At 28.2% G+C, this 13,146-nt stretch overlaps 1 protein-coding gene across 14 annotated transcripts in view; it reads left to right on the top strand.

Annotated features, from left to right (window-relative positions):
• The window catches only part of HUWE1 (HECT, UBA and WWE domain containing E3 ubiquitin protein ligase 1), a 294,173-nt gene that overhangs the window by 54,562 nt on the left and 226,465 nt on the right, over nucleotides 1-13,146 (top strand). For all 14 annotated transcript variants that reach the window (XM_087154722.1, XM_087154721.1, XM_087154731.1 and 11 more), the window contains 2 exons: nucleotides 3,221-3,397; nucleotides 11,533-11,778. In XM_087154722.1, coding sequence (XP_087010848.1) covers nucleotides 3,221-3,397; nucleotides 11,533-11,778 — 423 coding nt within the window. The remainder of the gene's footprint in view (nucleotides 1-3,220; nucleotides 3,398-11,532; nucleotides 11,779-13,146) is intronic.

The following is a 13,146-nucleotide window of genomic DNA, read 5'->3' as shown; positions in this document are numbered from 1 at the left end:
CAAGCCTGGAATCTGCTAATATCTCGATTCTTATTCACATGATTTTAATATCAAACATAGCTTTTCATATTTGTGTGTTGCGATTCTTATTCACGCGATTTGAATATTGTACGTTGCGATTTTTATTTACAAGATTTAAAAATCCGATATTGTGATTCGTATTTACGTCTTTTTAAAAACCTATGTAGCGATTTGTATTGATGCAAGTTTAAAATTCAATGTGTTGATTTGCTCATGCGGTTTATAATATCAAACATTGATTTTCGTATTTATACATGATTTTAAAATAAGGCATTGGGATTCGCATTCACGCATTCTAAAAGTTATGCATCATAATTCTTATTTATGCAATCTAAAAATTACGCATCATGATTCGTATTTACGCTATCTAAAAATTATGAATCGTGATTTGTATTTACGCGTTTTAAAAATTCTATATCCCAGTTAGTATTTTCTCATTTTCAAAATCGTATATCTCGTTTCATATTCATGTGATTTCAAAATCCATAATTGTGATTCATATTCACGCTATTTTAAGATCAACTATCGCGATTCTTGTAAGAAGTAAATTTTTTTTATAAATAGTTACTATAAAGGTGACTGTTTTTCTAACGACGATTATTAGTATATGTAAGTGTTACATCATCAGAGAAACTGGAAGGGAATATATTCAAAACTTACATTCTGTGCTTGCAAAGAAGAAAAAATAGGATTTCTCACAAGATGTTTGAAGATGGACTAACCACTGAATATAGCAAACATAAAAGATATAGCAAACAAAAGCAATCACTTAAAAAGGAATTTAATTAAAAAAATTTTTTTTAGGGAAAAAGAGTTAATTAACTCATTATCAAAATTTTATTTATAATTGCTGTTATTTATGCTATAAAATGCAAAATTCTTATCAAATAAAAAACAATTATCTAAGCAGTTGCGGATTGTCATGTAATTTTTCAAACTGAAATAGCAATTTTTGTATGTTAAGGAGTTAATATATATTTCTACTTCACTGTTATTGATATGTTTCAGAGGGCTGTAGTTAGATTAGACTATAATATGAACATAATGATTCGATCCATTGCTAAAGTTTTTTTTCCCCAATATAATTTAAAAAGTAATATTACTGATATATTTGCTATAAATCACATAACAGTATTTATTAAAAGAAATGAAATATTAATTTATATTCTCAGTAGTTTTAATTTGCTAAACCAGGTAGTTTTTCAAGTAGTAATTGTCTCTTTTGTGAACTGAGGAAAAATATAATTTCCAGCCTTATTTTTTCAATTTGTAATTTTTTCCCCACTAAATGTTAAGTATCAATGTAATCGTTTTTATAATAATAGATTAGTACACAATTGTATGTCAACGCATTATTTATTACCTTAAATTCTCTGGAATTTATTATTAAAGGGTTGCGCTTGCGTAAAATTTACTATCGTGGAAATTCAGCTTTTTTGCGTTTTGGCTAATCTCATCCCTGTTTACACCAAGTTTTAAGTCTTAACAAATAGATATCTGTTGCACATTAATTGTTTAATTCATAGGTGCACATTAAAGTTATTGTAGCCCGACTTTTTAAATATGCAATTAAATATTTTTAAAAATCTACTTCTTATTTTAATTTGTAATTCAATATTTTTATTTTGTACAACTTGATATAAAAATCTGACAGTAATATTTAATGTTCCTTCAAACATGAAAGAGTCCTACATAAAATTTTGTTAAAATTGCGGCCCACAGTATGATTTGTGATGTTAATTGTGGCCCTCGTCCTCATCTAAGTTGGAAACCCCTGGTTTAGAGTAATTGATGAAGGATATTGGATAATTGCATAGCTTTTTCATCTGATAATGCATCTTCAATGATTGGGGCCGATAAAGATGTTGTAAAGTTCATTTTGGAAAAAAATCCAAAGTTAATCTCACCTGATTAACATTGTCACCTGATAAATTTTTGGCTGCCAAAAAAGCTTCTTAGGCAATATTTGTTAGCTTAGAGGATTTTTTAGTTGATATTTTTTATTTTTTTAAAATAAGTTCAAAACGTCAATTAAAACGTAAAATAACAATTTATGTTAAATTTTATTATCTGAAAAACTATTAATCAGAGAAAATTTACATGGTTTTGTTTTTAAAGGAATTTTTTTTTGGGGGGGGGGGACTTTTTTTAACCAAGTTAGTTATTTTATTATCTTTCAATGAATAATTAATTATTTTTTTAATATTTTATTTTTGTATTGTATTGTATAATGTAATAGTTTTATGTTTAAGTTTCACTATTTATAAACTGTATTTCACAACTGGTATTAATCACGATTTGTTGCGCTATTTCGATTATCTCCTTGTGGCTGCTCCTGACAAGCAGTTTGAAAAGTTGGCATGTCTGCTTAAAAGCTTGCTTATTTCAATAGTAGTGCACTTTTCCTTATTTTTTAAAAAAAACTTCTTATTAAAATATTTGATAAGGCTAATTTCTGAGGCAAGGCAGTATGGCACTAATTATGATTGGATGTTTTGCTAGTAATTTAAATTCATAAGGAAAAAAATATGCTAAATTTGTCTCTCCCTTTTTTTTTACTTTGAAGTAAAATCGAATTGAGTGGATAATTGAGATGGTTAAAATTTATAATTGAAGGCAATGTTTTACGGGGAAATTTGCTTAAAAGGTATTGTAATCAACAATTTCTTGTTGGTTTTTTACTGCAGTTGGTCACAAGAAACTCAAATTTCTGATATTCAAAGACTTCATACATTCATTCTTAGTTTTCTTAGGTTAAATATGCAAATAGCTGTATCAGAAAAAAGAGGTTGTCTCTAATTTCATGCATACTTTGGAGTAAAAAGAAATACAAATCAGAAAAGAAAAAAATTCTTTGTCTCCATGATGATCAATAATTACAATAAATCTTAATGTTAACTTGAATTGAACTTCAATAATTATAATTGATGTAATTGCTGAATGTTATTGTTTTAAGTAGTTATTTCTTACTTTATCTTTTCTTTAACTCAATTTATTTCATTAAAAATGAATAATTATGCATACAATTACTGAGATACTTGGATTCTTAAAGAATGCAAATATTTCTATAATGTAGTTCTTATAGATTTTGCCTTTTTTTCCATTTTAAGTTAGCTTTGCTACATTGTTCATTACATGTTTTGTGACGATTCATTTCATGTTTTGCAATTTGAGTACAGAGCTAATAATTTTTTTCCAGATGAGATTTGTTGATGCAGTGTTGAGTAACAATTCCACTGATGACCATTGTCGAGAATTTGTGAGACAAAAAGGATTGGTTCCATTAATGGCAATTTTAGGCTTGCCAAATTTACCAATTGATTTCCCTATAACGCCTACTTGCCAAGCAGTTTCTAGTGTCTGCAAATCTATATTGGTAATTTTTTTCTCGATAAATTATTAAAAGGAATATGATTAACATTATTACTGAAGCTCAACTGGTGGTGCTTTTAAATTTAATAAAATCTAAGAAAATCATTGCCATAAAAGTTAATATTATATAAATGTTCTATTCAGACAAGACGGGTTTGTTTTAGTTATTAAAGTGTAAAGCTATTCTAGAGTATGAAAAAGTTATGCTCTTAGGAACTTTTCTGTTGCGACACACGAGTTGTAACAACAGACTTTTTAAAAAGATGCTTGTGCTCATGATGCATAAGTTTTATTTTGATATATTGCCAGGAAACTAGTTTTTCGTCAAATTTTTTTTGGATTGAAATAAAGACATAAATCTCTATTTCTTATTCTTGAACATGGTGCGTAGCGTTTTTAAAAAGTGCTTAATTTTCGTTTTTTAAAAGCCCTTAAAGGGTTTTTTCATTGGATGTTTTTAAAAAGTTTTTAGTTTTCTCTTTTTCAAAATGAGATTTTTCCCTTACCATGTTAATTTTCGCTACGGATTAGGCAAACAGACGCAGTTCACATTGTTCTATTCAACGTTTTCACAATTGATTTAACCCTAATCTATTTTGGCGTATTGTCAGTCCCTAGCATATGAAAACGCCATTCGTTTTACATGATTCAAAATTTCATAATTTTTGACAATTGTCAAAAACAATGCCAAAAGATTTTTTTTTTTGACATGACGGTTAAAACCAGGTAAAACCATCAACTATCAAAAACTTTCCAATCCTGCCTAATTATATTATTTTAAAGTGCTTAAAAATATTTTTTGAGTGCTGGAAAAGTACTTAAAAGGTGCTTATTTTTTGTTGAATAATTTGGCTACGCACCCTGTTAAGCCTCAAAGAATAAATGGAACAATAAAAGGATTCACTGTCTTATAAATTTATAGAATGGCATAGCTCCTTAAGTTTTTCTAAATTGGGTTAAAATTTTAAAAGCTTGTTACTGTCAATAAAAACTTACATAAAATCGGTATGTTTGAACGATTATCACTTTTCTTCAAACACTTAATCATTTTTCTTCACACATCCAGCCCTTTTAATTGTATTACACACTATGACATCTAAAGGAAACGTTCCCAGCAGCATTTATTTTTTTGAAAATTAACACTAGTGTTAACTTTTCGCTGATTGCTGTAGATGATGAAAAGACGTGAACAATGTCTTCTCAATGCCTGTAGTGGCTAAAGTAATTGATTTTTCACCTGTCAAGTGAGCTGTCCATTAGGACAGCAATCGAAAGTCTCCGGAACTTCAACCATGTTTATTAACTGCGAGTCCTATAAACTTTTTTCTGCAATTTTCTCAAGATTTGCAGAAATGCTACCTTATCTTCCCGATCTGCTAGAAGCTTCTGCCTGATAGTATGTCAAACTGATAGTTGATGTCTCTTCATAAATCAGAAGTACCAATTCATGCTTGGTTTTTTGACTGCATACAAATTTTCATAGTATATATGGAAAGTCCTTTTTCCCGCTGATTTAAAATTCTTTCTTCAGGACCTTTCCCAGTTCAGGCCAGTGTGCGATGCCGCTTCCCTTGCCCTTTTAGTTTTGGGCATGGTTTGAGGGTAGACTTTTCAGAGTGCAAACGACGAATGCATTGTTCATCAATACCAAAATCACGTGTTGTAGCACAATTTTCTATAACTTCAGCTTTTTCAATAACTTGAAGTTTAAAACAAGCACTATAACTTCTATGGCGCTTAGGTGTCGTTGTAAAGAATTAAAAGTTGAATTAAGTAAAATTCAAATGAAAAGTTTGCCAAGATACGCTCTAAGTAAATAATGATGTGTACCACAGATCGATAAAGGAATGCAGTAATAGAGATGAAAAGTTCTGAATTAAGTTTCTACTAGAGGAGCTTAAGGACTACCCACTTTAGAAAAAAAGGGGTACTGATACAGGTTTTAAACAAAACACATAGAATGAGTCCACTGGAAAGGATTAAGCCCCCAATTCCGACTACAGATTTCCACATTGACAACTCCTTTTCTTAATATTTCCTCTCATTTATGTGGAGCGAGAGCTTATATTCCGAAGAAGGAAAAAATTTCTTTATTCTCTGATTTGTCCATGCATCAAAGAAGAACGAGACTTTCAAAGAGAAAAAAAAAGTTAGGTTCATCCAGGTGGATAAGTGAACAACTTATGCCAAGGTCAATCTGAATTCGCGAAGGAAAAATTAACAGTTAGGGAAGGGAGGAGGGAAAATAGATAAAAGGGAGTTAAACAAAACTATTTTTGCCTTCTTTTAGATTTTTTTGTGAAAGAAATTAACAGGGTGTGGTGGGTAGATGAGATTACTCATTCCATGGAAACTAATGTTGCAGCATTTTGAGAATTTTAGTTTCTTTTCATTCATTCCCCCCCCCCATCAGATTTTTTTTTTAAAAAATCATTAAGGCCCCACATGGGGTAATCAGAGCTTATTAAATATTTTTAACTTTATAGAATGCAAGCCCAGCAGCATTTATTCTTGTTATTATGGTACTTAAAAATTAAAAATAAGTAAATAACTATTTCTAACAAAGAAAGTCCACACTTCTAAATTTTCTATTGAACAAAACCAAGCATAAATTAAAGTTTATGGTCAAAAACACAGGTTAGGGTATAATCTTGCAACCACTGCCAGCCCAGGGTCAAAATATGACCTCTCAAAGCTTTAGTTCATTTAATATTAAAATTTAAAAAGCATGCGCACACGTGAGCCAATTATTAAGATATCTCATACTTGAAAGAACTATGGTTCTATCCTAGTTCCCAGTTGATGACAATTTTTAATTTTATTTATTACCACTGAAAAGTCTTAAATTTTTATTAATTTTAAACATACAGTGGAAAGTTGCGTATCCGGAATCGGCGGGACTTTCCGAAGTCCGTATATTTGATTTTTCCGTATAATTGACCTCCAAGGTAAACAAAGCTTAAAATGATCTGAATCTAAGAAGCAGAAAATAAGTAAACATTATTTTTCGGGCAATAATGTTTTAGTATTAGAATGATATCTAATCAATCATAGATAAAATATTAGAAAAAAAATAATTATTGCTATTCTAAAAATAAATATAGAAAACGAAAAAAATTCCCAGTTATGAAAATATTAATTGCTCTCTCCACCATTTTGAACTAGAGTAGAACATAGGTGGAGAAGAAAAATTCATTTCCTTCTTACTTGTCATTCAAGTTGAGGGCAGGGTAGTGACAATTTCTTATTTTCTCTCCCATCATTGGCTATCAATCAAGCATAAAGGCGTGGCATGCTAATTGGGTTCTCTTTATTTTTTCTTGTGTGACTAAAGGGGATTCCCCCTCCACTTTAACATTCAAAAAGGTTCCAGGAAATGCCTCTTTTACTAGCCAGCTGCATAGGAAAGAAGGGGGAGGGAGGGGACTCAGCTGTTCTAGAGGAGGAGCCTCATGGTCTTAGTAGATCTTCTGTTCTCTTTTCTGTTGATTTATGGGTTCAATGCATAGATCTCTAGAAGCTGAGAAGGGGAAAAACCAGTCAAAAGACTTCGTTTTTTTTTTTTTTTAAAGGAGAGGAGAAGATGAAGAAATGCTTGTTTATTTTGATTGTTAAAAAGTGTCCGGGAAATCGACCCTTCCCGAAAGGGACGTCCGGATATGGGACGTTACACTGTATATACATTGAAAAATTATTTTTGTGAGAAATGACTTATTTTTTGTATTAAAAATGCTTAATTTTAAGTTTTTAAAAGGAATAAATTTTTTTTAAAAGTTTACTAATTTCATTCTATTTAATAATTAAAAAATAGTTACACAAAATATTAAATGTGCGTTTTCCTCCTAAAATATTCTTTTCATTTGTAATTGAAATAAGTAAGTATTAAAGGAAAAACTTTTGTAAATTTTCTAAAATGCTTTAAATTTCTTTAAGGAAAAAAAACAACACTTCATTTTGATTTAAACTAATAAATAATTAAAGAGAAATTTTTTAAAATAAACGAGAAAAAATTAAATTTTATAAATTTTTTTATTTTTTTTAGTAAAAATTCTTACTTTAAAATTTAGTTTCTTACTAATTGTTACTTAAAAAAAAAAAAAGCAAACTGCTATTTATCTAGCAAAAATAAAACATTTAAAATTAATAAATTTTAAATAATTTCTGAATTTAAATGTAGATTATTTTTAAATATATATGCCTAAATGAATAAATGTAGACAAATTTTTCCGTTTTGAGAAATAAAAATTAGAAACTGGTAACAGTTGGGGTAGAACTGCTCTTTTCTCTGATATGAGTCTTATGTCTTAAATATTTAGCCAGGCTTTCAGTAAGCAGCAAACTTAGATAACCAGTCTTATCTGTCATAGTAATAGTAAATCATCAATGAGGTTCAAGGCAAATAAATCTTAACATTTATTATAATTCAGGGTGGCCACCCACCTGGAAAACCTTGAAACCCTTGAATTATCAGGGAATTTTTTTTATACTGGAAAAAACCTGGAAAAATCAGGGAAATATGGATAAAAACCTGGAAATTTTAAAGAAAAGCTGGAAATTTTTTCTTATATACTTTTTTTAATTTCACTAATTTAAATTATTTGCTAATAATTTTCTTAATTTGAATTGTTTCATCCATTATACCCACATTTTTTAGATGGAAATGTATCTCCAAACAGTTAAAATATCATCAACTTACTTTGCTTTCGTCAAAATTTGCGCCATTATAACCCTGTTAAACTAGAATACAACATAAAATTCTCCCATGCAAATGTAGAAACCTTTGATCTCTATGCAGACTGTGCAATTTAGGAAAGGAAAAGATTATGGTGGATGTGGAAGACGGGGTTAGGATTTGGTTTTTAAATTCTGTCCCTGTTCACACAATGATTAAAGTTTGTTCGCAATATAGAGTGGTAATTTTTTTCTATTTAGAAAGAATGTTTTTGTATTTTTAACTTTATTAAATTCTCTAAAAATTAGTTGGTTATAATTTAATAATAATGGATTTTATATTGCGCTCTTTTTCTGAAAGCTTTTCAACTCCCATTCAAAGAAATCTGCAAATTATTTTTTCTCAGCAAACCAACCAATCACGCATTTCCCCCCCATCACTAACAGCAATGTTTGTCGACAAATTGTTACAATTCTTGCATTAATGCTAATTTTTTCTATTTCATTTTAACCTTTTATAGTATATTTTTATTTTGAAAAAAGTTTTTTTTTTAGAACTAACTATATATTAATATCAAATTTTACGGTTTTGTTGGTAAATATTAGTTTTTTGATTCAAAATTCGAATTGTATAGTTATCACAATATCGAAAGTTCGTAAATGTTGCTTGCATTCCAGAGATGATATTTCAAAACTATTCCTCTTTTTACCTAAAAATGCTGACAATGACTAAGGAATATATAGGAAACATATTAAATGATATATATACATAAAATATATTTCTTTTTATTCATATGTGTTTAGTCAGGAGAAAGAAAACGAAACTTAGGGTTTTAGTTCTGCACTGTGCAAGATTCCAGTTGTTCAAACAAAAATAATTAACTATGCTAAACTAAAAAACTGTGTGTTTAGATTGGAATTCTTTAAATGTTTTAGTTTCAAATAAGAAAAAAAATCAAAAAAGTATAAATTTTAAGGAATTTTATCTATTTTTTTTCTTCTATAGAGTATAGAACTAAAAATTAGACAATTTTACATTTCTGACATTTATTTTTTTATACTGAATCTCTTAAAATAAAAATGCTATTTCAAAATACCATTATTTAAAAATTTGACTGGAAAATATGATCAGTGAATTTTATAAAAAGCACTGGTAAGATGAAATACAGTATAATGCAGTATAGAGTATAGCTTTATATTGAATTGTAATTACAGTGATTCACAAAAGTGTTGATACGCTTATGACTTTCAATGAAATAAGACTATCCATTAATTAAAATGAATGTTTCAGAATGTATATTTAATGATAAAAAATGTGTTCTAATCTTAACAAAACTGAAATATTTTAAATGACAATATAAAATATTTTAAAAACAAAGGAAAAGTTTATTTTTAAGGAATCTATCATCAAAAAGTGACAAAAACTTTATCCCACAAAAGTCATCATACACTTTTAAAGAAAAAACTCAGTCCATTAGTAATCTAATTTTTCGTTAAATTAACATTTAGTGGAGTTTCTTTTAGCATCTACAATAGCTTTTAAAGGTTGAAAATACGTTTAACTAGTTTTTTTTTTGTCAGGTGCAATTCGTGCAGAATATTTTTTTAAAATTTTTACCGAAACTTTTACAATACTCAATTGCAAATTTATGAATTTTTCCACAAAATTTATATTTTTAATCTCTGATATGAAGTCCTTCTTTTAAGCATTTTATGACATATTGCACAGTTCAATTGAATACAGTAAACTAATTTAACATATTCATTACTGATTTACCTCTTATGAAGACAAATAATCAAATTTGGTCTATTTTATTGCGACTACAAGTCATTTTTGAATGATAAAATAAAATATTACGGAGTTAACAAGCAAAAATTAAAATATAATTTTGCTATTATAGGTTTGATACTAAATTGCTAATAAAGAAATGAAAAATTTAATGAAAAATAATTAAATAAAAAAAGCAATTGACGATAATTTTAATTCTGAGATCCAAAACATTTAAATGTATGATGACTTTCGTGGGGTAACATTTTTGTTACTATTTGATTAAAAAATTAGATTTTGCTTTGTTTTTAAAATATTCCGTGCAGTTTTGCTAAGAATAGATTATACATCTTATTATCAAATACCCATTGTGAAGTATTCATTTTAATTATTGAATTTTTATTACCTATTTCAATATAAGTTATAAGTGAGTGAGTACTTTTGGAAGACACTGTAATTATTAAAAATAATTGATGTATAATCACCTGAAATGGTTTTCTTTTCCTTAATGAAAATATATTAAACAATACTTATCCAAGGTTTTATTGGTTATTCTGATTTTGTCATTTTTTAGGTTCACTTTGAGCAAATACTACTTAAAGTAACACATTAAATTCAATAAAAACAATTCAAATTATTCAATAAAAACAATATATTCTGCAAGCTAAGCATATTATTTTCTCCACGTCTTAATTTTTAAAAAATTAATGTTGTACCAGAACATTAAAAAATAATCAAAAAATATCTTGTAAAAAAATTAATTTTTTTTCAAGATATGTTTAAAAAAATGACATTTTGAATAAGATATTTTATAATACAGACACTTTTCTTGTACACATCCTACACTTTATAAGAAAGAAGGAAAAAAACACAAACATGGAAATTTTAAGATTTTTACCTGGAAAACCTGGAAAAATCAGGGAAATTTGAAATCTGTTTTGAGTGGCCACCCTGTAATTATTTCTTTTAAAATGTCCTTTGACAAGTTTACATTTATTCAGATCAACAAAAACTAATTTTTTGGTTTCTCAAAATTTTCTTAAATACAATGAAACCTCTCCTTTTGGTTAGGGTGACATTTGTTATTGAAGACAAGTTTTTAAAATGCCTGACAGTCTTCTATGAATAAACCGTCGTATAACTCCTTATGGTGGTCACTCTCTAAACTAGACATGGATAGTATTGCGTCTAAAAATTTTTTTTTAAAATTTGTTAAAGGCAAGTTAATATTTTTTTCTAATTCCTATTTCTAATTAAAAATTTTGCATAGGTGTCAGTACTTTTTACAAACAATATAATAGAGAGAAAAGAGGAACAAATTTTCTCGGTGAATGGTTAGAACAAAGTTGCGAAACTAACATTTTTATTGCTTTTTATTAATGATTGGTTGCAATATTGTAAGTTCTTCATTGTATGATTTATGCATAGTAACTACCTTTTTCAAAAAACAAGTTTTGTTGCTTATTAAACAAAAAAACATTTCTAATTAAATATTGCTGTATATAAAAGGTCGTAAATTTTGTGATTTTCCTGTACCTGCTACTTATTTAATATAATTGGGAAAATCCTTAATTATTCATTCAATTTTTTTTTCTATTTTAATTTTTACTTTTACATTTCTATTATGTTTTTAAATTATTTTGCTTAAGCAGTTTTGTGAAATCTATGCTTCAATTTTAATGCTGTGATTAACATTTTAGAATCTCGCCCATGAGCCTCAAGTTTTAAAGCAAGGTTTGCTGCATTTAAATGAAGTATTACAGAGCTTAGAACACTTACATCGACCTTTAGAACCCCCTGGGGGTAGTGTTCTCTTACAAGAACTGATAAATGCTCCTAATGTGAATGATGCCACACTTAGTGCCCAAAGTACTCCGTTGTTACATTACATGGCAGCTGCTCACGCATATATAATAATGTTCATTCATGTGTGTCGGACTGGCCAAGTATGTATTTCTATTTTGTACATGAAAGTGTTTTAGTGTATGAAATTTTGTTTTTCATGTGGCTAAATTTTGAGATGGAATATTTAGCCTCCCAAGTAAATTTTTTTATCAGTTAGTGTTTTTTTTATCGGCCTCTCTCTCATTTTTCATTAATTAATAAAATTTAATTCTTCAGATTTGCATTGAAATACAATTTGCTTATAAATATTTATTTTGATGTAATATATGAAATTGACAATGCGGTTTACGATTCATTTTCACGTGATTTACGTTTCATTATTTCACAAGTTTATCAAATCTTATTTTTCTTTTTTAACTAGTTAAACTACACATCATAAATTCATCTTAGTTTTTTCGAGTCATGTATGCGATTTTTGCTACCCCACATTGTCCACATCAGACATACAAATAACATTACAATTTGAATTTATGCAGTATTAAAATTACAAATCAGGATTCACTTTCATGAGATTTTAATTTTAAGTATCGCAATTCTTATTCAGCCAGTTTTATCGCTAAGTGTGACATTAGAAATTCTACATCACTTGATTTAAAAATCAAGTATCGCGATTCTTATTCAGCCGGTTTTATCGCTAAGTGTGACATTAGAAATTCTACTAAAGGAAACGAAGGAAATAAAAATAAAAATATGACCACCGAAGCCGACGTCTTCAGGAGGTACCGGCCTCAATAGCCATAAAAACAAAACCATTTCTAATTGAGGGAGAAGCAAATGCCTAAATTAACTCCCTCAGTACCCCGATGGTTTTGTATAGAAGTCCAGGAAAAAACATGAAAAACAAATAACAAATTAAGAAAGGAAACTGAAACAAAATCATCAGAAAAATCAAAACTCACTTAGTCACAGATCAAACATCGATTTCACAAGCAAGCCGAATGAAAAGAAAACACTAAAAACTAAAGAAAACAACGCCCTCTATTACAATGCACGGATGGAGAATAAAAAGAAAGAAGTCTAGAGAAAGAAATACGTAACAAATTAATAGTCTTAACTGGGGCTGCTCAGTTAAGACTTGAATTGCGCCCTGTTAAAAGAAAAAAATATAAAAGCTTAGAATTCTTCAATCATTTTTTTAATTAAAAAATTAACATTACAAAAATTAAAAGGAAAATCATTATTACTCAAATTATTTAAAAAATTATTCACAGCTTCCCGAAAACTTTCAACATTATTGCAAATATTTTTGATCCTAACCAATTGTGAAAAAAACTAAATTTTTAAATATTTTATTACACAAGTTTCATTAAAGTTGCAGAAAAAAATGACTTTAAATTTAAAAGCTTTTCTTTTATCAAAGACACCAATTTTAATAAAACTGTTAACAATATCAATTTTAAAATTTAAAT

Source organism: Parasteatoda tepidariorum, chromosome 11, assembly GCF_982258835.1.
Source record: "Parasteatoda tepidariorum strain Cologne lab strain chromosome 11, Ptep-v5.0, whole genome shotgun sequence".
In the NCBI taxonomy this organism is placed as follows: Eukaryota; Metazoa; Arthropoda; class Arachnida; order Araneae; family Theridiidae; genus Parasteatoda; species Parasteatoda tepidariorum.
Note: the sequence above shows the minus strand (reverse complement) of the source record. Positions and strands in the feature narration are given on the sequence as shown.